The 26,575-nt window shown below is 44.7% G+C and overlaps 3 protein-coding genes and 1 long non-coding RNA gene across 14 annotated transcripts in view; 3 read left to right on the top strand and 1 right to left on the bottom strand.

Moving 5' to 3' along the window:
• GCKR (glucokinase regulator) overlaps positions 1–3,994 on the top strand; it is a 29,147-nt gene extending 25,153 nt beyond the window's left edge. For 2 of the 3 annotated variants that reach the window (XM_077915880.1, XM_077915879.1), the window contains exons 17-19: positions 741–890; positions 3,009–3,143; positions 3,611–3,994. In XM_077915880.1, the coding sequence (XP_077772006.1) occupies positions 741–890; positions 3,009–3,143; positions 3,611–3,781 (456 nt within the window). In that variant the 3' untranslated portion in view covers positions 3,782–3,994. Of the gene's footprint in view, positions 1–740; positions 891–3,008; positions 3,144–3,610 lie in introns of those variants that run through there. The other variant, XR_013389980.1, reaches the window with a different exon arrangement.
• LOC144324532 (uncharacterized) lies at positions 160–26,564 on the bottom strand. 3 transcript variants are annotated; one of them, XR_013390005.1, is made up of 3 exons: positions 26,329–26,564; positions 2,990–3,187; positions 160–508 (listed from the first exon to the last, which is right to left on the bottom strand). It is a non-coding gene; the product is annotated as an uncharacterized LOC144324532 (long non-coding RNA). The 3 variants fall into 3 exon arrangements; XR_013390006.1 differs by lacking the exon at positions 26,329–26,564 and adding an exon at positions 10,795–10,948; XR_013390004.1 differs by lacking the exon at positions 26,329–26,564 and having other exon boundaries at positions 2,990–4,057.
• On the top strand, positions 12,926–26,087 carry LOC144281376 (uncharacterized). The gene is given in 11 exon segments (XM_077844330.1): positions 12,926–17,618; positions 17,621–18,109; positions 18,356–18,793; positions 18,796–19,929; positions 20,054–22,118; positions 22,120–23,407; positions 23,410–23,621; positions 24,493–24,828; positions 24,830–24,888; positions 24,891–24,945; positions 24,947–26,087. Coding segments are annotated over 11 exon segments (10,755 nt in total). The 5' UTR covers positions 12,926–12,991; the 3' UTR covers positions 24,999–26,087.
• ZNF512 (zinc finger protein 512) overlaps positions 26,360–26,575 on the top strand; it is a 32,912-nt gene continuing 32,696 nt past the window's right edge. For 5 of the 7 annotated variants that reach the window (XM_077915882.1, XM_077915883.1, XM_077915886.1 and 2 more), the window contains exon 1: positions 26,360–26,516. In XM_077915882.1, the coding sequence (XP_077772008.1) occupies positions 26,487–26,516 (30 nt within the window). In that variant the 5' untranslated portion in view covers positions 26,360–26,486. The remainder of the gene's footprint in view (positions 26,517–26,575) is intronic. The other 2 variants (XM_077915887.1, XM_077915888.1) reach the window with 2 other exon arrangements.

The raw sequence follows: 26,575 nt of genomic DNA, 5'->3' as shown, positions 1-26,575 counted from the left end.
TATTTGAGAGAGGGAGAGAGAAAGAGTGAGAACCAGCAGTTGGAGGGGCAGAGGAAAAAGGAATGTTCAGCAGACTCCCCACTGAATGTGGAGCCCAGCACAGGGCTTGATCCCACGACCTTGAGATCATGACCTGAGCCAAAATCAAGAGTCAGATGCTTAACTGATGAGCCACCCAGGCCCTCAAGTTACTTTATTTCTAACCTCTAATTTCCACATATGTAAAAATGAGGATAGAAAATCCTATTTCATTAGGTTGTTATAATTGTTAAATTGAATTAATTCTCAACAAACATGTATTGATCAGTAACCATGTATCAGCCATTATCAAAAAGATTGGGGCTCTGGAGCAGAATAAGACACTATCTTTGCTCCCGAGGGGCCTTTGGTTGCATGGAATGAATCCCAGGACTTTCACTCCTTGTATCAGGTACCTGGAGAGCAGAAGGAAAGTTCTGATATGCCCAAAACCATTCTGTGGAAGATCTCAGAAAAGATATCTGTGTACCTAGGGATCAAAACCAAAAATATGTGACACCACCAGGCTTGCCTGGGACTGTTTTGGCTTACAGCTACTATCCTAACATCTAAACTCTGGGCTGCTGAAACAAATTACGTCTGTATTTGGGTCTCTCTTTTTTGATCCCTGGATTCCCACGTGACAGACAATAGGGCCCTATTCACCCTGTTGCTCTATCCTCCTCTAATTTCCGTTACCTCCGTATGTGTGCCCTATTTAGAAGTTCCAGCATGAGCTAAGCACCAAGTGGATACTGAATACTGTGAGCACAGGAGCCCATGTGCTTCTTGGGAAGATCCTCCAAAACCACATGTTGGACCTCCGCATCCGCAACTCTAAGCTCTTCTGGCGGGCGCTGGCCATGCTGCAGGTAGGCCATGATGGGCCGGGGCTGTGTGGGGCTGTGTTGGGCCTGGTCTCATGCCTAGACTGCCACAGAGATAAGGGGACACGTGGGGCTAAGGGCTGACTTTTCTCCTGCACCTCCACTTCCTCCTATCAGAGTCATCCTCCACTCTAGGGAGTGTATGTGCATGCATGGGTAAATGTCTGAGATTATAACTATCAGACAAGATTATTTCAGTTACAAGTATGTGACAGAAGTCTAATTCATAGTGGTTTAAGCTAAACAAGGAAATGACCGGCCCATGTAACTGAAGTCTCAGGGGAGCTGGATCCAGATACTCAAAGCAATGTGCTCCAGAATGTCAGCCCTTTACTCTCCTCTGTGTCCCTCTCATTCTCAGGCAGGTTTTCTCCAGTAGGTGGCATAACTGGCCGCCAGCAGTGCCAGCCTAGCATCCCACCAAGGTAGCAACCCAAGTGGAAGGAGAGTTTATCTGTCCCTGTGATTCCCACGAATGCCTGGCAGGAAGGGCTCTTGCTGGCTTGTCTTGGGTCACATGCCATTCCTGAGCCAGTCACTATTCTCCAGGGGAAAGCAGCTCTCTACCCAGGCCTGGCTCATGTGCTCTCGCCATGGGATGGCACTGGAGGAATAGGGTGGGAAGGGAGCCTCAGACAAACAGCATGGCCTCAGAACGGCAGAGCCATAGTTCCCCAGAGGAAGATCAAGGTGCTGGTACTAGGAGGATGAGGAATGGCTGCTGAGCAGAGAGCACAACAGATGGTCATGAAAGGATTTTTTTTTTTTTTAAGTATAAGTATGTCCGGTGCAAGAGTTGAGGCATACTAATCCTATATTTTTCATTATTCATTTGAAATTCCTATTTTGCTGTATTTTTATTTGCTAAGTCTCAGAACTCTACATAAAGGGAATCAGTCAATCAGTGAGCATTTAGTGAACACCCGCCGCATCCCTAAAACAACCTTCTCAAATGAGTAGAACCAACCAACCAGGAAAAGAAAAGTGCTTTATGCTTTTTTAGTTCCTGGGGTTGGTATGTTTAGGGGAAATCAGAGATAGGTATGATCCAGTCTTTGCCATTCCAGAGTGGCTCATCTAGTGGAGGAGAGACAAAACCTACATTGAAAAAAGAACAATGAAGTGTCTAACTGTATGATCCTTGCCGAAGTCCAGTAGAATTTCAAGGAACGTCCAGTTCAAATGTACTAGAGCAAAACAGAAGCCACCAGGGCTGCCCTCTGTTTCTTTTTAATTCCCCCTCTTTCTCTCTCTCTCTCTCTTTTTAAAGATTTTGTTATTTATTTGAGAGAGAGAGAGAGAGAGAGAGAGAGCATGAGCTGGCAGAAGAGGCAGAGGCAGATGGAGAGGGAGAGGCAGACTCCCCACTGAGTGGTGAGCCTGATGCAGGACTGGATCCCAGGACATGAGGTGGATGCAGATGCCCAACCAACTGAGCCACCTAGGCAGCCCTCACCTGTTTCTTTTTTAATGCAGCACTTAGAAAATCTTAAATTACATATGTGGCTCACATTATATTTCTGTTGGGCAGTGCTGACCTAGCAGAGGGAAAGGGTGGTGACAAAACAGGATCAGCTTTGGCAGGTGAGCAGTCTTGGCAGAGGTGTAAAAGATGGATGGGGTTAAGGAAGAAACCAGGAGGGGCTGCTGGCGATTTGGCTGAAAGTATGACCAATTTGCTCTTAATCCTCCAGTTTGGGACGCTTGGGTGGCTCAGTGGTTGAGCATCTGCCTTTGGCTCAGGGCGTGATCCCAGGGTCCCAGGATCGAGTCCCACATCAGGCTTCCTGCACGGAGCCTGCTTCTCCCTCTGCCTATGTCTCTGCTTTTCTCTCTGTATCTCTCATGAATAAATACATAAAATCTTTAAAAAGTCCTTCAGTTTAACCTAGCCAATCAAAGCCCACCACTAACCCTTTTTCTTCACACCTGGGGACTGTGAGTTTGGGATCACCTATAGGGACCAATTCTCTACAGCCTCCATGGCCAGTCTTCAGGATCCCATGCACCTGTCCCATCTCCCACTTCTTTCTCCTCCTCGACTCCATTCTCCACTCCCCCTGGCTTCCTAGCCCAGCACTGACCTTCCCACTTCTTCCACAGCGGTTCTCTGGACAGCCCAAGGCTCGGTGCATCGAGACCCTCCTCCAGGTGATCCACTTCCCCCAGCCACTGTCAGATGATATTCGGGCTTCTCCGATCTCCGTCCACATCCAGACCGCACACGAGAAGGAACAGGTATCCTGCCGGCAGCTTGTCATTCAGCAAACATTTAGCGAGTCCTTTGTATGTAGGAGAAATTCTGCTTGGTACTGGGTTTACAAGGCTCAGTGACATTCTGCCAAGAAGCTCCCTGTTCCTGAGGGAGACGTGATTGTGACAGGAGGCACAGACGTGCGAATGGCGTCAGAGGGGTGCAGAAATGGGGCCTTCAGTTCTGCTTAGGAGGGGAGTCAGGAAAGGGGGAAGGGGGCCTTCGAACTGGGTCTTAAAGATGAATAGGAGTTTTCGGGTCCGGGTGAAGGCTTCTCTCTGTTCTTAACCCACCTCACTACAATTTCTGGTGTTGGTAACTCTCTTCTATCCTAGCGTCCAACCTAGTGGCTTCTGACTCCCTCCCACACGCTACACTCTGGGTCTTCCAGGGTTCCTTCCCCATGGCCTCACTCTCTCGGGCTTCAGGTGTCCCGACCTCTTCCCCACAGGTGATCCCCATAGCCCTGCTGAGCCTCCTGTTCCGATGTTCCATCCCTGAGGCACAGGCGCACCTGGCTGCAGCTCCGTCAGTCTGTGAGGCTGTCAGGAGCGCCCTCACCGGGCCAGGGCGCAAGCGCAGCACGGACCCCTTGGAAGCACTAGAGCCTGCCCTGCTGTGAACTGGTGTGAACTGGTGTTTCTGGGCGGTGAAGCCCTCGGAGGCCCATTGGACTAGCAGCACGTGTGGTGGGAGGAGAGGCCCAGTCCCCGTGCCACCCGCAGCCCAGGATGGGGAGAAAGAGCCTCTCTATCTTGGGGAAGTTCTTAGCGGTCTCCACTGTTACTGGCATGTTCTGACTTCAGAAATAAAGTGAAATGCCTTGTTTTGGAAAGTTAACCTTCCTCACTCAGTAGATCAGAATCAATAAATTAGAGGTGGGAGAAGATGAGTGGCATGGTTGGTCCCAACAACCGGTTTGTTTCTTTACCCCTCCCTCTGTCCCCACCAAGCCCATTTCACTGGCCACTGATCCAGACCTTATTCCAACCTCTCTGTATCCTCATCTCCAATACCTAGGTTCATGTGTGTGCGCACCTGCACAGAATCACACAAAGAAGGAGAGCGGGGAACATAGATAATTCCAGAGGAAGAGGGAAAAACTTGTGTCCCCCACATAGGACACCCAGAAAAAGAATCCCAATTAGGCAGGACAGGTTCCTTATCACTAGAATGAAAACTACATCCACAGGTTAGACCCTGCCCAAGTGTGTAAGGGGAACATAAGGAACTCTGGGGTGCTGAAGAGCCTTTGGTGGTGAGACATGACAAACACTCAGAAGCCCCTGTCTGGGGGTGCCTGGGTGGCTGAGTCAGTTTTATGTGTCCTGTCTGGGGGTGCCTGGGTGGCTGAGTCAGTTTTAAGTGTCTGCCTTCAGCTCAGGTCATGATCCTGGGGTCCTGGATCGAGCCCTGGGTCAGGCTCCCTGCTCAGTGAGGAGTCGGCTTCTCCCTCTTCCTCTGCTCTCCCCCACTCCTGCTCATGCTCTCTCTCTCCTCTCTCTTGAAGAAATAAATAAAATCTAAAAGAAATAAAGCCGTATTCTGTCCATTTTAGACATCAGCTGTCACCTGTTTTGATATATCAAAGGCAAACCTTGCTCATCCCAGACCCATGCCAGCTGTTTGGTGCCTAGGATATACGATTCTGAGAATAGAGAGTTGGCTCCCCCTTGTGCCCGAGAAGTACACACATGTAAAACCTCTGAAGCTCTCTGGAAACTTGAGGCACTAGAGTGGCCTCCAAGAAGCCAAACAGATTTTAGTTTTATAAGCATAGAGTAGCCAACTTTTTTTTTTTTTTTAATTTTCTTCATTAGTTAGAGACACACAGAGAGAGGCAGAAGCGGACTCCATGCAGGGAGTCTGATGTGGGATTTGATCCCAGGACTCCAGGATCTTGTCGTAGGCGGAAGGCAGCAGCTAAATCACTGAGCCACCCAGGGATCCCGAGTAACCCACTTCTCAAAGGCAGCTGTAAGTGCTCTCTAAATGTCTGTGTGCCTCCAGCCTCTATCTGAGCTCTCTTTTCCTGCTGTACATTTACATTGGACCTTAGATCCTTAAGCAGTGCCACTTTCCTCAGCCACTACTCCCCTGACTTCTCAGTGTCATCCCTTTGTTTTTCATCCTCCAAAACGCCTCTTCCTAACTCTATGGCTCAAAATGTGTACAGTGAAGAAAGGGTCTTCCTGCAAAAGCTCTCTGCTTCTTTTTACCCTGAACTCTCCTGCTTGTGTTTTCTTTGGGTAAATTCCTCTCTCTTCTTGGCATCACAGCTGGGTCAGGGTAGAAGAGATACCCAGCTTTCTAGTACTGGAGAGGGAAAAGTACCCCCTTGATCCTGTCAATGATGCCAGCATGTGCAGTAGCCCCACTTCCACATGTGGAATGGATATGGTTCAGGGTCATATTTCCCCAAGGATGGATGCAGGAGGACTGTAGAAGTCCAGAGGTTGTTTTGGTTTGGTTAGGTTTGGTTTGGTTTTTTGCCATGTACTTGAATGGTACAATGCTATCAAGTTGATTCAACTGCTGGACAGTTGTGTAAGATGTTCAGGTGTAACGAACTAGGTGGAGTAGGTGCTGGAGACAGTCAAGCATATGGAGGAGATAAGATGGCTATGGTCTGATGCCCACCCCCAGGAATTCATGAGAACATAGGAACAATTCCAACACAAGACAGAGAGAGTTGAAGTGGATTCGAACAGCAAGCTAGGTACGGAGAGCTGCCAGAATTATTTGGGGGGATATTATAAGGTAGGCCAAGAGTCAAGGAAAATTTTGGAAGAAAGGAGGTTGAGGTAGGGTGATGGAACATCCAAAGAAAACTTGGAAATGTTCGGACACTGTTGTGGTTCCAATATCAGAGAGTCAGGTCATTGTCAATAGAATCTGACCTCTAGGCAGAGCTAAAGAGATTCAAAGATTTTTTAGAATTATGCAGAGACAAATGGTAGGATGACAACATTTACCATTATTTTGGAGAAAGTAAACTTCTGAGATAAGAAAGGTGTAATCTGTTATCAACAACACAAGGCAGAAAAAAAAAAAAAAAAAAAACAACAACACAAGGCAGTAATTCTGCTGAAATGATGGAAGGATTTGTCCCAGAAGACTGGGATTGTCCCAGAAGATTGGATTGTGGAAGACGAAGTCAACAATTTCCTGCTATACTCAATTGCTTGAAGACAAGTAAGAGGTAAGGGTGGAAGATATTTGGATATTGCATATATTTCAAACTTACTATATTAAAAACTGGAGCCCAGGATCTCTCCTCCAAATAACTGTTCTTTTCATAACGTAGTTGGTCTTGAATAGTAGATAGGCTGGGGCCAGGCACGTGGGACAGTAAGGCCGGTGATTAAGGGGCCCCAATGTGGCTCCAGGGATGGAACACAGCAAATGTCTAATATCTGATCCCAATTCAGCTATAATTTGGACAGGTGGGTCAATCTCAGGCACTGAATCTAGGCAGTGTAAAATATTTCTTTCCTGGAAGAGAGAAGATTGGGGCTTACCTGTAAACTAGTGACTACATTGCTCTGTCATGGGAGAAAGAGACAGGCAGGGGAGCCAGGAGCATCTTGTAAGGCCAGAAAGTAAAGAAGCATCCATAAAAACAAAAGGATTGGGTCATATTGAAAGGAAAAAGGAGCCAACCCGAGAGAGCTCCCAAAGGCCAACGTTCGAACAATTTGAGCAACAAAAGAAATAATGTTGTATTGGACTAAAACACAAAGTACAAAATAAGTATGCATGAGTTTGTACTGCTATAACAAAAGAATTGAACAAATAAGAGGAGACAAATTTTCTCTATACAAGAATTCCAAATAACATTGTGTAGATAGGGCAGCCCAGGTGGCTCAGCGGTTTAGCGCCGCCTTCAGCTCCGGGAGTGGTCCTGGAGACCCAGGATCGAGTCCCACATGGGGCTTCTTGCATGGAGCCTGCTTCTCCCTCTGCCTGTGTCTCTGCCCCTCTCTCTCTGTCTCTCTCTCTCTCTGTTTCTCATGAATAAATAAAGAAAATCTTTAAAAAACAACAACAACATTGTGTAGATATACCCCACTCCACCTCTCACTCCTTCCAGCCACAATGTAGGCTCCACTTAGGGGCTTGCTGCCAAAGCACTTAGAATAGAAAGAGAAAAAAGAGAGCTCCATGCAGGAGAAACTTGGCCAGCACAACCTTAGCCAGGTCATGAAGATTAGCAACACCCAGCTGATCTCATGTACTGCCTGATGTGATGTAATGAGAGGGGCATGTCGCCTCTGTGGTTTTTTTCCCCCAAAACACAGAACCTCAGTCTAAGCATACAGAAAACAGAAACCTAAATTTAAGAACCTGCCAGTACTCCTCAAAACTGTCACGGTCAGAGAAAACAAGGAAAGACTGAGAAACTGTCATAGACCAAGGGGATTAAGGAGGCATGACAACTAAATCCAACATGGACCCTCGATTGGATCCTAGGCAAAAAAAAGGATGTAAGTGGGAAAATTGGTGAAATCTGAATGAAGTTTGGCATTTAGTTAAAAGTAAATGTAACAATGTTATCACATAGATTTAACAAATGTACCAACGTTCTACAGTAACGTTAGGTGAAGCTGAGTGAAGGGCATACATGGACTCACCGCTATCTTTGCAACTTTTCTGTGAATCTAAAATGATTCCAAAACAGAGTTTATTAAGAAAATAAAATTCCTGAGTACAATAATGTCTATGCGGGAAGGGGAAAATATAATTAAAATATTCCGAGGGGGACACCTGGGTGACTCAGTGGTTGAGCATCTGCCTTGGGCTCAGGTCATGATCCTTGGGTTCTGGGATCGAGTCCTGCATCAGGCTCCCTGTTGGGAGCCTGCTTCTCCCTCTATGTCTCTGCCTCTCTTTCTCTGGGTCTCTCATGAATTATAAATCTTAAAAACAAAAAAAGATTTTGAGGGACTTGATTTATCATCCATAAAGAGGAGGTTTTAAGAATTTGGTATGTTAAGAAAAAATGTATATATATACATTGCATTTCAAAGGATACCCACTAAAAATGGGGTTGCAAATTATCTGTAAAGGGCTAGATAGTAAATATTTTAGTCATTGCAGACCCCCTGTGGTGTTTGCTCTAACTACCTACTGTCATAGCATCAAAGTAGACATAGACAATGTGCAAAATGAGTGTGGCTGTGCTGGAATACATTGTTATTTACCAAAAAACAGGCATCAGGTTAGGTTTGACCCACAGGCCATAATTTGTCAATCCTTGCACTAAAAGAACAAGACCAGAGTTTATCTTCCAATGAATAAAGGGAAAAAATTGAGTAATTCATTAAAAATACCTAGTTATCTAACAAAAAGGCAAGAAATGAGAAAAAAAACGAAATATAAAACAGGGTGAAACAGAAAGTGCCAAGTAAAAGGGTAATTTTGAATCTCATGCTTTAGTGATGACATTAAATATAATGGAACATGTAATGGAACTGCAAATGGAATACATGATGTTCAGGGTGGGAGAGTCTGTGTTGTATGAATGGAGGTCTCAGTTGTTGGGTTTCCTATGAACAATTTCCACGAGGATCCATACTCTAATAAAGACAGTTGGGAAGGAGGTGGGTAACTGGGTGATGGGCCTGTGATGTAATGAGTGCTCGGTGTTGTATGCAACTGATGAATCACTAAACTCCACCCTGAAATGAATAATACACTATATATTAACTAACTTGAATTTAAATTAAAAAAAAATTTTTTTTAATTTTAAAAAAATAAAAACTTAAAAAAAATTAAAAAACGAAGACAGAAGAAAGTAGGAAGCACAAAGCAGTTTGTTAAGGAGGTAAACCCTCAAGGTGGGAGAGTGGGCTGGCTCAGTGGTGGCAACTGCCCCGAGGTTACAGGAGTCTTTTCTTTTTATGTGTGTGTGTGTATGGGGTGGTCTCTAATGGAGGCTTCCAATCCTTTGTGGGACTCCTTCCACAGGTTGGGAGAGGTTAGTTTCTGACTTTACAAAGTTTGTCCCAGAACCGTCAGGGCAACCTTCCCTCTTGGGATTGGGGGTAGGGCTAAAACACAACGTGAATGCATTATAATGAGTCTGGGGGTTACCCTGGAGCAGAGGTGGGAGAGGAGAGTGGCCCGTCCTGCATCTGGGGCTCTTGGCCTATTAGCCAAGGGGTCCTGGAAGCCACAACTTCAAGATGCTGTGCCCCCTTCAGGCTTCTAATGTGTAACCATTTATCACCATCCTTGCCTCCAGCTTCTGTCTACCTAACTGCCTACTCTATCAGTGCTCCAATAAAATCTGTTTGTTTTAGATGTGTCTCTTGCACATTGCATATATTTAGATTTTGTTTATCCAACATTAAAACAAAAAGATATAGAAAAGTTGTAAGTAAAAGAAAGGGAAAAGATACACTATGCAAGTATCAGTCAAGAGAATATTGCTATAGCAATATTAGTATCAGACAAAAGAAGTAAAGGCTAAAAGTATTGTTAAAGAGGGTCTTCATAGTGATACAAGATTTAATTCACCAGGAATAAATAATGTTTTTAAATAACACTTAAAAATACATAAAGCAAAACTCCTCCGTGTTCAAAGGGGAAATACACCCACGATCATTATGAAAGATTTTACATACTTGTCTTAGTAACTAGTGGGAAAAAAGCAGACAAAAGTTAAGGAATAATATAGACTTGAAAACACTGACATGAACAGAATTGACCAAATGGTCATAGAGACGCTCCCCCCACCCCCGCCACCAAAGGAAAACTCTGGAGAAACTTCTTTTAAAGATTTGTTTATTTGAGAGAGAGAGAGTGCAAGGGGAGGGCAGAGGGAGAGAGAGAGAGAGAGAGAATCCCAAGTAGACTCCCTGCTGAGGGTGGAGCACGATGTGGCCCTCCATCCCAGGACCCTGAGATCTTGACCTGAGCAGAAATCAAGATTCCAGTGCTTAACCGACTGAGGTGTCCTTGAAGAGACTATTTTTAACACCTGCCGAATACATTGTATTTTTAAGCAAATAATTTTTTTAACTGACCATGAAGTGGGAATAAAGTCTTAGAATATTTCAAGGGAGTGAAATTAAAGTCTACATTCTGGCCACAGTGCAACTTTGTTAGATAACTAGAAAATCCCCCTGTGCTTAGAAACTTAAAATGAACTACCAAATAACCCATGGATTAAAGGAGAAATCATCACGGAAATTAGAAAACAGTTGAAAGAGAATGATAAAATTTTTACATATCATAACTTGTGGAATGAAGCTAAAGTAGTACTTAGGAGAAAATTTATACTCTCAAATGCATATGTTAGGGAAAAGGGATTAAAAGTGAATGATCTAGGCATTTATCTCAAGAAATTAGGGGAACGAAACAGCAAGATAAATCCAAAGGAAGTAGAACTGTCCCAATAAAACTGGGGCGAAAACGAAAGTAGAAGTAAGGCAATAATAAAGACAAAGAGAGAAATTCTTGAAGTAGAAAGCAAACATACAGAAAATTGGTCCTTTGAAAGAATTAAGACTGACATATCTTTAGCAAGAAGACACAAATAACCAATATCATAAAACCAAGGAGACAGAACTGTGCTTGAATAACTTTATGTCAATACATTTGAAAGTGTAGATTAAATAGAAAGCTTACTAGAGGGACGCCTGGGTGGATCAGTGAGTGGTTGAGCTTCTGCCTTGTGCTCAGGTCCTGATCCTGGGATCTGGGATGGAGTTCTGCATCAGGCTTCTTGCAGGGAGCCTGCTTCTCCCTCTGCCTATGTCTCTCTGCCTCTCTCTCTCTCTGTGTGTGTGTGTGTCTTTAATAAATAAACAAATCTTAAAAAAAAGAAAAATCACTAAAAAATATAACACACCAAAGATGATTCAAAAAATTTACACATTCTCAATAGCATTGTAACCTGCAAGGAAATGAAATCTTTAGTCAAAAATCTTCACTCAAAGGGCAGCCCCGGTGGCGCAGCGGTTTGGCGCCGCCTGCAGCCCGGGATGTGATCCTGGAGACCGGGATCGAGTCCCACGTCGGGCTCCCTGCGTGGAGCCTGCTTCTCCCTCTGCCTGTGTCTCTGCCTCTCTCTTGCTCTCTCTGAATGAATAAATAAATAAATCTTAAAAAAAAAAAAAAAAACTTCACTCAAAGAAACCTCCAGGCCTGTATGGCTTTGCCGACAAATTATAGCAAATGTTGAAGGATCAAGTAGTTCCAGTCTGATGCAAACTTTTTCAGGGCATTACAGAAAAAGACAAAACAACATTCCCCAACTCAGGAGTCTAGCACAACCCTCATACCAAAAGCCTGACAAAGACAGAACAAGAGAGAAAAATTATAGGATGGCCTCACTCATGAAAATAGGTAACAAAAATCCTAAACAAAATATTAGCAGCTAGAATACAGTATTATGTTTAAAAACGAAATGCCAAAAAAAAACAAAAAACAAAAAAAAAACAAAAAAAAAAAAAACGAAATGCCCAATTAACTCATGAAAGTGTGTTCACAAGTTAGTAATTATTAGTAACCAGAGAAATTTAAGTGAAGCAATGGAATACCGTTACCACATATACCCGATTGGCTAAAATGAAACAGCCTGACAATACCACACGTTGGTGTGAAAAAGAGGCAGGAAGAATTGCCATTCACAGATCCCGGGTCTCCAAGGATCACGCCCTGGGCTGTAGGCGGTGCTAAACCGCTGAGCCACAGGGGCTGCCCTAGAGCAGGGATTCTTAATGTGCCGTCCTTGGTCCAACAGCAGCATCAGCAGCACCTGGAAACTCCTTAGAAATGCCAAATTCCTAAGATCCACTCCAAACTTAATCAGCAATACTAGGGGGAGAGCCCAGCAGTCTGTGTTTTAACAAACCCTCCTGGTGATTTTGGTGTATATTAAAGCTTGAGAACCGCTACCGGAAAGAACTAGGAATATATATCCAGCAAGATACATGGACAAGGATGTGTTTAACAGCACTGTTTATAATAGCCAGACATGGAAAACAAGCCAAATGTCCGTCAATATCGTAATTGGAAAATAAGTTATGCAGTAGTTATGCAGTGTAATGAAATAATGAAAATGAATCCTAGGTGTATCAAAGAGCATAGATGGCTCAAACATAATGGTGAGTAAATATTCAAGACACTAAGAATATATATTTTTATATACGCATAGAAAAAAGTGGGGTGCCTGGGTGGCTCAGGTGCTTCAGTGTCTACCTTTGGCTCAGGTCATGATCCTGGGGTCCTGGGATAGAGCCCTGCATTGGGCTCCCTGCTTAGTGAGGAGCCTGCTTTTCCCTCTCCCTCTGCCACTCCCCCCTCCACCGCTTTTGATCTCTCTCTTTCTCTCTTTCTCAAATAAATAAATTAATAAATAAAATCTTTGGGGAGCCCGGGTGGCTCAGCGGTTTAGCCCCGCCTTTGGTCCAGGGCGTGGTCCTGGAGACCCGGAATCGAGTCCCGCGTCGAGCTTCCTGCATGGAGCCTGCTTCTCCGTCTGCCTGTGTCTCTGCCTCTCTCTCTCTCTCTCTCTGTGAGACTATCATAAATAAATAAAAAATTAAAAAAAAAAGACTACACAATCCCACAAATGGCAAAATATGGACAATTGATCCCAACTGTGAACTCCATAGAATCGGCCCCAGAACTTCAACTGCAGGTTGTAAACTCTGATGGGTTGGCACCCATTCCACTGCTGGAAAGTGGGAATTCTGTGCAGTTAGCCCCAACGTCTCAGCTTCAAGGTCTGGAATCTATTCATTTAACTCTAGGAACACAAGAACAAAGTGGAAAATCTGCTGAGTTAGCCCCAGCACCACAGTTACAGAATAGGAAATCAATGGAGTTGACTTCCAGTCCACAGTTGCAAGGTCTGGAATATGTTCATTTGGCCGTGCCACCAGAGTTTCCAGATATAAAAGCTGTGGAGTTGACCCTAAGACCAGTACAGTAAGACATGAAATCCATGGAGTTGGCCCCAGAGCCACGGTTACCTGATGAAAGACTAGAGGAGATAGCTCCAGCACTCTTACTTAAAGATGTGAAAATTCCTCGAATGGTAGAATGCAGAAGGTTGATTCCTAAAATACAGGTGGAAGGAATGAAATACAAGGAGCCGATTTCAGGGGCATGCATTCGAGCAGTGAAATCTGCAGAGCTCAACCTCAAGCCAAATCATGAAGCCATAGATCCCGAAGGATTGACTCCATGGCATCAAGCTTTAGAATCTTCAGGAATGATCACAGAGCCAGGATACCAAGGAGCAGAAGCAGAGTTGACCTCTGACACTTGTCACCAGAGGAAAGAATCTATGGAGTTGAAACAATCATCTTTAGGAAGTACTCCAAGGCCATTGAGCCAAACTTTAGAATCTATGCAGATGAACTCAATGCCATTCCAAGGTGCTCTTGAGACAATGCTCCAAGGCGTAAAAGCCTTGGAGACTCGGATGTCTCAACACACAATACAAGAATCTCCAGAGTTGGTACCAGGATCAGAGATTCAAGATCTGACCCCAGAAGTGATGAACCCAGAGTCTCAAGGTATGAAGTCTGTTCATCTGAATCTAGGACCATATTCCGAATTTATGAACTCTAAGGAGTTGGCCTCAGAACCACAATTTCAAAGTGTGAAATCTGTGCCATTGACCCCAGGACCACGGCCCCAACGTACAAAACCTGAGACGTTGACTCTAGGGCCACTAATGCATGATAATAAATTTGTGGATTTAACTGTACCACTGGAAGCATCTGGGAGGTTAATTCCTGAAACACACTTACATGTTGAATCAAGGAAAGTTACCATGGAACCACACTTAGAAGCAATGAAATCTCTGGGTTCGACTTCTAGATCAAGGCATCAGGACACAGCCTCTGCAGCTTTAGCTTCTGAGATCTGGCCACAAGAGGAGGAATCTGTGAAGTTAATCCCACAGCAAGTCACGGAAACTGCTGGGATGATGCCAAGGCCACATTTTCAAAAGTTTTCAGAGATGACCTTGGGACCAGGCCATCAAGGCACAGAAACTGCGCGGCTGACTTCTGAGGCTTTGCTCCAAATGGCATTAACACAAAAACCAACAGGTCAAGTTATGGAATCTACAGGAATGACTCTAAAGCCACATTGTCAAGTTACCGAGCCTTCAGAGATGCCCGTAAGGTCAGAACATGAAAATACAGAAAATTTTGGGTTGGCATTGCTTCAAGTTGAAAATATCCAGGAGACAATGCCAGTACCACCATATTTAGTACAAGGATCTCCGGAATTGACTTTAGGACCAGGCATGCAATATGAGAAATCAGAGCCACTACTGCAAAATTTGAAATCTGTGATGTCAACCCCTGGAACATCCCCATCAATGGAAGGATCTAAACAATTTATCACAGGAGCAAAACGACATGTTATGGAGTTGACCGCAGAGCCACAGCTCCAGGGAGTAAAGTCTATGCAGCTGAAGCCAGAGCCACAATTACAAGATGTGGAATATGTTAATGTAATTCAACAGCTAGCTACTACTGGAGTGGTAGGATCTGAGAAGCTGGTACAAGAACCAGTACTACAAAGTATACTATCAGAAGACTTGACTAAGGGGGCACAGCTTCAAGGTGTGAAATTGACCCCAGGGCCGCATTTACAAAGTGTCAGATTTTCAAAGTTATCCCCAGGGCCACTTCTTCAAGGAGAAAAACCTGTAGATTTAATCTCAGGATCCCCACATCACAGTGTGAAATCTGATGAACTGACCCCAGGTTCACCAATGCAAGAGATGAAATCCTTAGATTTAACCCCAGGGCCAAACCATCAAAGCGTTATGTCTGTACAATTGACTCCAGAATCACAAACTCAGAGTATGAAATTTGTGAAACAAAACTCAAGACCACGCTTGCAAGATGTCAGATTTTCAGATTTGACCTCAGAACCAAAGCATCAAGGTTTCAAACGTGTGCAGTGTGTACCAGGAACACAGCTTCAAGATATACAGTCCGTAGGATTTGAAACAGAATCATCTTTGCAATCAAACCAAGGGCTCTTGAATGAGAATATGAAATCTCTTCTGTCTATTGAAGGATTACAGTTTCACAGCATGGAATCTATGAAATTGACCAAAGAACTACAGTATCAAGGTGTGAAATCTCAGGAACGGAATCTAGGACCAAGGCAGCAAGAGGTGAAATTTTCTGAATTGACGTATGGGCCAAAGCTTCAAGGTGTGAAATTTGGGGAGCAAACCCCAGGATCAGTGTTTGAAGGTGTGAATTCTGTGGAGATGACCCCAGAATTAGGGCTTCAATATTCTAAATTAGCAAAGACGTCTTCGGGGCTTCAAGATCTAAAACAGGTGGGGCTTAGCTCAGGGCCATGGCTACAAGATATCAAATTTTGTGATCTGACATCAAGAAGTCAACCTTCCAGTGTGAAATCTTCAGAGTTAAACTCAGGGCCACAGCTACAGCATGTGAAACTTTTTGAGTTGACCCCAAAGCCAAAGATGAAAGGAATCAGATCTATGGGGTTGTCCCCAGGACCTCAAAAGCAAGTGGTCAAGCCTGAGGTATTAGTACCAGAGACATTGTTTCAAGGCATAAAACATTTCGTGGTGGGCCAAATGTCTAACTTGGAAGGTAACGGTACTTATAAATTCATCTCACAACCACAGAAACCAGATGCAAAATCTATGGAGTTGACTCCTGAGTCACAGTTGCCAAGAGTAAACTATTCTGAGTCGACTAGAAGACCACATTTACAAGCTATAAAATCTTCTGAAATGATCCAAGGGCCACACGTGGGAGGTGTGAAACCAATGGAGCTGACACCAGGCTCAAAACGTCAAGGTTTAAAATCTGAGTTGTTGATCTCAGAGCTGAAAGATGTGAAATCTGTGGCCTTAGCTACAGGACAGTGTCTAAAAGGTATGAAATCTATGTTGTTAACCCCCAGTCCACAGCTGGAAGGTGAGAAATCTATGGAGACAACCACAGTGCAAGGGATAGAACATGTCAAATCTGTGAAAGACACCAAAGATACTAAGCTTCAAGTTGCAACACCTGACTTGGCTCTGCATGCAAGAATTCAAGAATTCAAAGGAGTGGAGATGGTCCCGAGAACACAACCGCAAGATGTGAAAACCGTGGAACTGAACTTTGGGCTAAAGATGCAAGGTGAGAAACCTGTGCCTTTTGCACCAGGACCACTGCTCCAAAAGTCTGAACCGCAAGATGTGAAACCTGAGGAATTGACTTTAGAGCCACAAACGCAAGATAGGAAGGTTGTCAACAGTACCCCATGTGGAAAGCATCAAAGCTTAAAATCTGTAGAGGAAACTCCAGATTCAGAGCTGCAACATGTGAAATCTGTGAAATTGACCCCACGGGTAAAGAAGCAGGAAGTAAAATCTGGGAATGTGACCAGAAGAGCAAAGTTTCAAGGAGTAAACTCTGTAGACTTAGCCCCAAGCCAACAGTTTCAAGGGATGGCACTCATGAATTTCACTTCTGGGCCAGAACAGGATGGCAAGATATCTGTAATCTCATCAAAGCAGCAATGGAAGAATTCAGAGCAATTGAAGAGAAGGCTTAAGGCAGAAGATGGGATGTCTTTGGAGTTAATTCCAGAACTAAAATTTAAAGGCAGAAAATTAGAAGACCTCAATTTTGAGTTAGGATTTGAAGATATAAAATCACTTGATTGGACTCCTGAATCAAATATTCAAGGTTTAAAACCTAAGGAATTCAACCTTGAACCACAGTTGCAAAGCCTAAAATCTCCTAAGTTGACCCCAGGGCCCCAGTTGCACCAAGTAAAACCCTCAGAGTCAGCTTCAGAGCCACAGCTTTGTGTAAAAACTCTTGAGTTACAACAAGAGCCGCTGCTTGAAAGTATGAGATGTATTCAGTGGATACCGGGACCTAAGTTCCAAGCCGTGAAATCTGTAGACTTAAATCTTGGGTCACATTCTCCAGGTGTTAAATCTGCAGGGTTGAAATCTTCGACACAGTTAAGAGATGTAAAGTCATCTGAATTGACTCTAGGGCCAAAACCTCAAAGTGCAACATATACAGAGTTCAACCTTGGGCCACAGCTGCAGAATGTGAAAACCCCTGAGGTGCTACCAGGACCACAGCTGCAAAAAGGGAAGGCTTTGGCATCCACCTCGGAGCCACAGCTTCAAGATGTAAAAACTACTGAGTTCAAAAAAGAGCCACAGCTTGAAACTGTGAGGCGTATTCAGTGGATACCAGGACCTGATTTCCAAGCTGTGAAATCTGTAGAGTTAAATCTTGGGTTACAATCTCAAGGTGTCAAGTCTGTAGAGTTGAAACCTTTGAAACAGTTAAGAGATAGAAGGTCATCTGCGTTGACTCCAAGGCCAAAGCTCCAAGAAATACAATCTTCGTCATCACTCCAGGAATATCAGCCTCAAGGTTTCGATTTGAAACCTTGTCTACAGGTTAGAAGTGTGAAATCATGTGACCTACTTCAAAGTCAAAGTTTTGTGATATAAAATCTATGACATTCAAATCTAGGCTTTGCTTGCATGATAGGAAATCTACTAAGTTGACTGCAGGACCAAAGCTTCAAGAAGTGAAATCCTTACAGTCATCCCCAAGAGCACAGCTTCAAGGTGTGAGGTCTCTAGTGCTTGCACAAGAGCCACAGCTTCCTGACACAAAATCTGGGGTATTAAGCCAAGTGTCACAATTACAAAGTGGTACAACTATAGAGCTGAACTCCCCACGACACTTGAAAAGGATGAAGTCATTTGAGTTGACTCTTCGGACAAAGCTTCAAGGTGTGAAATCTGAGAATTTCAACTCTGGGTCACAGTGGCAAGATCTAAAATCTTCTAAGTTATCACCTGAGATAAAGTCCCAAGATATGACATTTATTGAGTTAAATCCAAGTTCCCAGATGGAAGACATAACCTTTTCTAAACCGACTGCAGGGACAAAGATTCAAGGTGCCAAATTTACAGATTTGTTTGGGTCATCGTTACAAGGTGTGAATGCTGCTGAGGGGACCTCACAGTCAAAGCTTCAAAGTGTAAAACTTAAAGAAAGCAACCCCAGTCCCCTGATGCAAGTTGTGAAATCCTCGGACCTGAACCTTGGATCAGAGCTTCAAAATATGAAACTGGCGTCCAGCCCTGAGCCACAGTTTCAAGGAGAGAAATGTTCTAAGTTAATCTCAGAAACAGAGTGTCAAGATGTGGAATCTGTGAAGTTCAAACCTGGGCCACAGTTGAGGGGTATGAAATCTTCTGAACTGATATCAGGGACAAAGCTTCAAAAGGTGCAATCAGTGGATTTCAAGTCAGCCCCACAGTTCCAAGATATGAAACCTTCTAGGTTGATCATGGGCATAAAGCTTCAAGACATTAAATCTACGAATTTCAAGTCTGGACCACACTTGCAGGATGTGAAGTCTTCTCAAGTGATCCCAAGGGAAAAGCTTCAAGGTATGAAATCTGTAGAACTGAAACCTAATCCAAAGTTACAAGGTGAGAAATCTTCTGATTTGACCCTGGGGAGGAAGTTTCCAGCTGTGAAATCAGGCCCACAGTTACAAGATGTGAAATGCTCTGAGTTGATCATGGGTATAAAGCTTCAAGATACAAAATCTACGGGGTTCAGTTCTAGATCACACTCCAAGGTATGGAGTCTTCTAAAGTGATCCCAGGGTCAAAGCTTCAAGAAGTGAAATCCTCTGAGTTCAACCATGGTCCAAAGCTACAAGGTGGGAAATCTAATTTAACCCAGAAGAGGAAGTTTCAAGGTATGAAACCGGTGGAGTTCAACCCTGGACCACAGAGACAAGGTGAGAAATCTGATTGGATACCTGAGTGCAGGCTTCGAGATTTGAAATCTGTTGAGTTAAAACCTGTTCCACAGTTACAAGGTGTAACCTCTTCTGAGTTGGCACCAGAAACAAAGCTTCAAAGTGGAGAATCTGTGGAGTTCCTTGCCAGACCCATGCAGCAAGATATGAAATCTCTTGAATTGACTCTAGGTGCAAAGGTCAAAGATGTGAAATCTTTGGGGTTTGGGTCAGCCCCAGAGTTACAAAACAGGAAACTGCATATGTTGACACCAGGGGCACACCTTCAAGGTGTGAAATCTATGAAATTCAACCCCGGGGCAAAGTTGCAAGGTGCAAAATCTCCTGAGTCCATAAACCTTCGAATAATGAAAACGACAGAAGTCAAACATGACCCAGAATTTCAGGTTGCAAACCCCTCTGAGTTAGCCTTGAAATCAAAGACTTGCAGTGTGATATCTTCTGAGTTCAAAGCTGGGAAACAGTGGCAAGAAGAGAAATCTTGTAAGTTGAAACCATGGCCAGAGCTTCAAAGTATGAAATTTATGGTATACAATCCTGGACCACATCTGCAACATATAAAATCTTCAGAATTATGCAAAGAGACAAAGCTTCACGATGTGAAAGCTATGGAATTCAATCCCGAGCAGCAGTTGCAAGATGTGAAATCTCCCGAGTTATGCAAGGGAACAGGTATGCTTCAAGGTATGCAGTCTTTTGAGCTCAATCCTGGGCCACAGCTACAAGAGATAAAATCTGAGTTGTGCATAGATGTGAAGCTTCCATATGAGCAATTTCTGGAATTCAAGCATGAGCCTAAATTACAAGGTGGGAAATCCTCTGAATTGAATCCAGGGCCACAATTCAGTGTACAAATTCAGTGTACAAATCTTGTGGCATTCAGCACTGGGCCACAATTGAAAGGTGTAAAATCTGAGTTGAATCCTCAGCCGGGGCTTCAAGGTATAAAATCTCAGGTGTTCTGCCTTGGGCCACATGTGCAAGGTGTGAATTCTTCTACATTTATTTCAAAACCAAAACTGCAGTGCGTAAATTCTTTTTTTTTTTTTTTTTTTTTTTTGCGTAAATTCTTTTGGATGCAACCCTGAGCCACCTTTGCAAGGTATAAACCCTTCTGAATTAACTTTAGTTTCAAAACTTCAAGGTATGAAGTCTTCTGAAGTGAGTTCAGGGACAGAGATTGCAAGTGAGACATCTATGGTGTTCAACCCTGACCGGCATTTGCAAGATATGAAATCTGAATTGATTCCAGGGTCGAAGTTTCTAGGTGTAGCACCTATGGAATGCAACCCTGGGCCACAGGTGAAGTGTGTAAATTCTTCTGAGTTGAATCCAGAGTCAAAATTACCATGTGTAAATTCTACGGGGTGCATACTTGGGCCGCCTTTGCAAGGTATACAATCTTTTGAGTTGACTTCAGGGATTAAATGTCAAGGTATGGGACCTTTTGATTTGAATCTGGGAACAGAAGTTCTAGGTGTAAAATCTGTTATGTTCAACCCTATGCAACATTTACAAAATGTGAAATGTGAATTGACTCCAGGGACACAGTTTCAAGGTATAACATCACGGGAGTTCAACTGGGGCCCACAGCTGCAAAGCATGAATTCTTCTGATTTGAAACCAGGGTTAGAACTTCAATGCATAAATTCCATAAAGTTTAATCCAGGGCCACAGATGCACGGCACAAAGCCCTCTGAAACTAACCCTACATCAGAATATCAAGGTACAAAATCTATTCTGTTCAACGCTGGAGCATATTGGCAAGGTGTAAAATCTTCTGAGTTAATTCCAGGGACAAAGTTTCCAGAAATCCAGTTTTTGGAGAATCACTGTGGGTCACAGCCACAAGTTGTACAGTCGGTGTTCACTTTAGGCTCTCCGTTAAATGGTATGAAGTCTGTGTTATTTTTACCAGAGCCACTGCTTAACGATGTAAAGTCGGTGGAGATGAACAAAGAGCCACTGCTTTGTGGTGCAAATTCTGTGAAACTGATTTCAGGCTCCGAGCTGCAAGACTTGAAATGTGAGATGTTTGCACTAGAGCCATGTTTTAAAAAAATGAAATATGTGGAGTTACATCCAGGGCCACATCCTCAAGGTATGAATTCTGAGGAGTTGCCCTCACACCTTAGACAACATAGTGTGAGATCTGTGGTGTTTGCACCAAAGCTGTGTTTTCAAGATGTGAAATCTCTGGAGTTGAAACCAGGACCGCAACCTCAAAATGTGAATTCTAAGGATTTGAATTCTTGCCTCCGGCAGAAATCTGTGGTGTTTGAATCAGAGCCACGTTCTCAAGATGTGAAATCTTTGAAATCAAACCTATTGCCACATTGTCAAAGTGCTAATTCTTTAGGGTTGTCAACATGCCTCAAGTCACCACATGCTAACTCTGAGGCCTTTGCACCAGAGCCATGTTTTCAAGATATGAACTCGGTAGAATTGACACCAGGGTTCCAACAGCAAGAGCTGACTTCAGGATGGCAAAGTATGAAATCGGTGGTGTTGGCACCAGAGGCAACTAAAAAGTTTGCACCAGGACCATTGTTGACTAGCGTTAAATTTTCAGATTGGTCTCCGGAATCACAGCAACAAGATGAGAAATCTTTGGAGTTTACTCCAGATCCAAAGTTGCAAAGTATAAAACATGTGAAATTGTCCTCAGCCTCTCTACAGCAAGATACAAAATCTGTAGAGTTAGCACCGGGGGCACTGCTTCAAGGAACAAAAGCTGAGATGCTAAATCGGAAAAGAAGCTATCAAATCACAGACTCTGAGATAATCCCTAGGCCAGGGCATCAGTTTGTAGAATGTGCAGAGATGATCCCGACACCAAAGCATCAAGTCCCTAAATCTATGAATTTAATTTCAATACCAGTTTATCACTTCACAGAAAGGTTGGCACATCAAGGCAACGAAACCACAGAAAAATATGTGGAGTTGACCCCAAAGCCAACAAGTAAAGCCATGGATTCTTAAAGAGTGCATCTAAGGCTAGATCTTCAAGTACCAGAATCTGTTGATCTGACTCCAGTGCTAAGGAATCAAGGCTCTAAATCCTCGAAATTAACCCTAAAGAAAAGCTACCAAATCCCAGAAACTCTAGAGTTGCTCTCTGAGTCACGGCCTCAAGGATTTGAGAGAGTTACATACAAGGCCACTGCAGCAAGCTGTAGGATCTGAAGAGATTGCACTAGAGCCCAGGCGTCACACTACAGAAACTGTGGGATTGACCTCCAAGGCAAGGCAAAAAGGGAAGGAATTCCTCGGAATGACCCCAAAGCCAGTAAGTAAAACCACTGGATATTCAGAGAGATGTCCTAGGCCCTATCCTCAAGCACTAGAATTTGTGGAGGTGATCTCTGAGAAAAGACTGCGAAGAGGAGAATCTGAGGCACTGATTACAAAGTCATTGCATCATGTTCCAGAATCTCCAGAAATGACATCAGGGCTAGGATATCAAGTTCCTGAATCTGTGGGTTTAACCTCTAGGCAATGGCTTCAAAGGAGGAAATCTTTAGAGTTGCTCCAAAAGCAAACAGGTCAAGCTTTAGGACACGCAGAGTCTGTAGAGCTCACATCTGAGACATGGCAGCCAGGTGATGGATCAGTGGGGCTACCACAGTCACAGAATCAAAGTATAAAATATTCACAGAGAGCTCCAGGAGTACGGGCTCAAATTACAGAAGTTATGAGGATTAGTCCAAAGCCACTAGATCAAGTCCCAGGATCCACAAAGACACAGCTTCAAGCTGCGCTCTCAATAGGAATAACCCCGGGAGCCCCCCAAAAAGTTACTGAGTATGTGAAAGTGACTCCTGGGCCACCACTTCAGGTTGTGAAGTCTGTAGCATTAACCCCAGGGCCAGCCTTTCAAATGATAGACTATGTTCAGCTGACCCCAAAACTGCAAGATGTGAGACCCTCTGAGTTTACCTCAGAGCTGTGGTTGCAATGTGTAAAATCTAAGGAATTAATCACAGAGCCAACACACCAAATTTTGGACATAATGAAGTTGACAGGCTTTCAGATTGTAAAGACTGTGTTAATCCCATGGCCACCACTTCAAATTTTAAAATCTGAGGAGTTAGCACCAGGGCCAATTCCTCAGGTTGTAGAACCAATAGGAGTAGCATTAGGATCAGCGATAGAAGTAATAGATTGTTTGGATCTTCAAGAAATTGTAGAACCCGTGGAATTAACTCCAAGGCCAAATACCCATGTGAAATCTGCAGAATTACTCTCACAGCCAGCATGTCCCTTTGAGGAGCCTGCAGTGTTCACTCATGAACAAGGGCTTCAGGCTGTGAAAGCAATAGGGATAAAAATAAGGCCTCCTCAAATGATGGAATCTGAGGATTTGAATCTATGACAGGTATATCAGAATAGGGAATGTGAGGATTTTACATCAAGAGAGGAGTTAAAATAGGGAACTATTTCTCTAGATTTCTCCATAACTCTTCCACTGAGACTAGCATCAGCAGTCCTTCTGAGAGTAGCCGTTGCAGTCCCTCTGACAGGAGCCATCAAAGTCCTTCTCAGAGGAGCCATCACAGTCTCTCCAAAAGGAGCCATAAGGGTCCCTCCAAGAGGAAATTTTGCCGTCCTTCTGAGAGAAGATGTCGCAGTCCCTCTTAGAGAAGCCATCGAAGTTCTCCTCAGGGGAGCCATCACAGTCCCTCTGAGAGGAGCCATCTCAGTCTCTGAAAAAAGCCATCGCAGTCTCTCTGAGAGGAGTCATCAAAGTGCCTCTGAAAGGAGTCATTGCAGTCCTCCTCAAAAGAGCCATCACAGTCCCCTCCGAGACGAGACATCACAGTCTCTGAAAAAAGCCATCACAGTCTCTCTGAGAGGGGTCATCAGTCCTTCTGAGAGGAGCCCTGCAGTCTCTCTTGAAGGAGGCGTCACAGTTCCTCTGAAACAGCCATTGCAGTCCTTCTCAGAATAGCCATCACAGTCCCTCTGGGAGGAGCCATCACAGTCTCTATGTAAGGAGCCATCAGAGCCCTTCTGCGAGAAGATGTTGCAGTCCCTCTGAGAGGAAACTTCGCAGTCCCTCTGAGAGTGGCCATCACAGTCCCTCTGAGAGGAGCCATCAAAGTCCTTCTCAGAGGAGCCATCACAGTCTCTCCAAAATAAGCCATCAGGGTCCCTCCAAGAGGAAATTTTGCAGTCCTTCTGAGAGAAGATATCGCAGTCCCTCTGAGAGAAGCCATCGAAGTTCTTCTCAGGAGAGCCATCACAGTCCTTCTGAGAGGAGCCACCACAGTCTCTGTAAAAAGCCATCGCAGTCTCTCTGAGAGGAGCCATCGAAGTGCCTCTGAAAGGAATCATTGCAGTCCTCCTCAAAAGAGCCATCACAGTCCCTCTGAGAGGAGACATCACAGTCTCTGAAAAAAGCCATTGCTGTGTCTCTGAGAGGAGTCCTCAGTCTTTCTGAGAGGAGCCCTTGCAGTTTCTCTGGAAGGAGCCATCACAGTGCCTCTGAAACAGCCATTGCAGTCTTTCTCAGAACAGCCATCACAGTCCCTCTGAGAGGAGCCATCACAATCTCTATGTAAGGAGCCATCAGAGCCCTTCTGCGAGGAGATGTTGCAGTCCTTCTGAGAGTAGACGTCGCAGTCCCTCTGAGAGTGGCCATCGCAGTCCCTCTGAGAGGAGCCATCAAAGTCCTTCTCAGAGGAGCCATCAGAGTCTCTCCAAAAGGAGCCATCAGGGTCCCTCCAAGAGGAAATTTTGCAGTCCTTCTGAGAGAAGATTTCGCAGTCCCTCTGAGAGAAGCCCTCGAAGTTCTTCTCAGGAGAGTCATCACAGTCCCTCTGAGAGGAGCCATCACAGTCTCTGAAAAAAGCCATCGCAGTCTCTCTGAGAGGAGCCATCGAAGTGCCTCTGAAAGGAGTCATGCAGTCCTCCTCAAAGGAGCCATCACAGTCCCTCCGAGACGAGACATCACTGTCTCTGAAAAAAGCCATCGCAGTCTCTCTGAGAGGAGTCCTCAGTCCTTCTGAGAGGAGCCCTTGCAGTCTCTCTGGAAGGAGCATTCACAGTGCCTCTGAAACAGCCATTGCAGTCCTTTTCAGAAGAGCCATCACAGTGCCTCTGAGAGGAGCCATCGCAGTCTCTATGTAAGGAGCCATCAGAGCCCTTCTGCGAGAAGATGTTGCAGTCCCTCTGAGAGTAGCATCAGCAGTCCCTCTGAGAGGAGCCATCAAAGTCCTTCTCAGAGGAGCCATCACAGTCTCTCCAAAAGGAGCCATCAGGGTCCCTCCAAGAGGAAATTTCGCAGTTCTTCTGATAGAAGATGTCGCAGTCCCTCTGAGAGGAGCAATCGCGGTCTCCTTCAGAAAACTTATCACAGTCCCTTAGAGGAGAGAGGACATGGCTTTTTAAAACAATTTTTTAAAATTTTTATTTATTTATGATAGTCACACACACACACACACACACAGAGGCAGAGACACAGGCAGAGGGAGAAGCAGGCTCCATGCACCGGGAGCACGACGTGGGATTCCATCCCGGGTCTCCAGGATCGCGCCCTGGGCCAAAGGCAGGCGCTGAACTACTGAGCCACCCAGGGTTTCCGAACATGGCTTTTTTGAGAGAAGACTGCAGGGGTCCTCTGAAAGGAGCAGTTGCAGTTCCTCAGAGAGAACTCCTTGCAGTACCTCTGAGAGGAGTGGATCCAGTCACTCTTAGAGGCAAGACACAATCATTCTGAGCAGAAGCAGCACAGCCCCTCTGAGAGGGGCCAACAGAGTTAGCCTGAGAAGACCCATTTCAGTCCCTGTAAGAGAACCTGTCAGGGTTCTGCTAAGGAGAGACTCAAGCACAGCTCCCGTAAGGAGAGGCTCAGGCATAGTTCATCTAAAGATTTCAAGGGTTATTCAAACATGTCTGTTAGAGACCACACACAAAATACCCCAAAGCAGGGCAAATTTAGAGGCATAAATCTAACAGATGAGAAGAGATCCGCCCCCATTATCCATTGACTGGCTCAAGTCTTCGGCGAGCTAACCTTTTCCTGGCTTTCCTGCTCAGCCACTGTCTCCAATACCTGCACCCTCAGCAAAGAGCATCAATGCTTGTGTATCCGTGGGGGGAGGGAGGGCGGGAATGGGTTTGTAATTTCTCTAAGATAAATAAAGGGGCAATCAATAATTGATATCCATCTAGAAAGATCACTCGTCGTACTGGGTGGGGAATGAAGGGTGGAGGGGCTTTCGGTGTCGGGCAAAGCGATAGAGCGGCAGTTAGGGGTTCCGAGGCCAGGTTGGGGCTCCAAACCCCACCTACAGTTTCCCGGGGCGGGGTCTCAGAGGAGGAAGGCGCGTCACTCACTCCGGCCGCAGCCCCCTCGGAAGCTGCCAGGCGGAAGTAGACGTTCAGACTTGGGATTGGCGGCGCCGACTGCACATCCGGGAGAGGAGAGGAGAGCGGAAGTGGCGTTGGTCTGGCCGGAGGCCTTGGATGGATTTGTTAGGCGTGGAGAGGGAGTGATGTCTTCCAGACTCGGTGCAGTACCCGCCGTGAGTTTCTCAGTTTGACCGTTATGCTTTACGGGGAGCGCTGTGGAGCCCGCAGCACG

The sequence above is a fragment of the Canis aureus genome, chromosome 12 (assembly GCF_053574225.1).
Source record: "Canis aureus isolate CA01 chromosome 12, VMU_Caureus_v.1.0, whole genome shotgun sequence".
Classification (NCBI taxonomy): Eukaryota; Metazoa; Chordata; class Mammalia; order Carnivora; family Canidae; genus Canis; species Canis aureus.
This window is presented reverse-complemented; position numbering and strand designations above follow the sequence as displayed.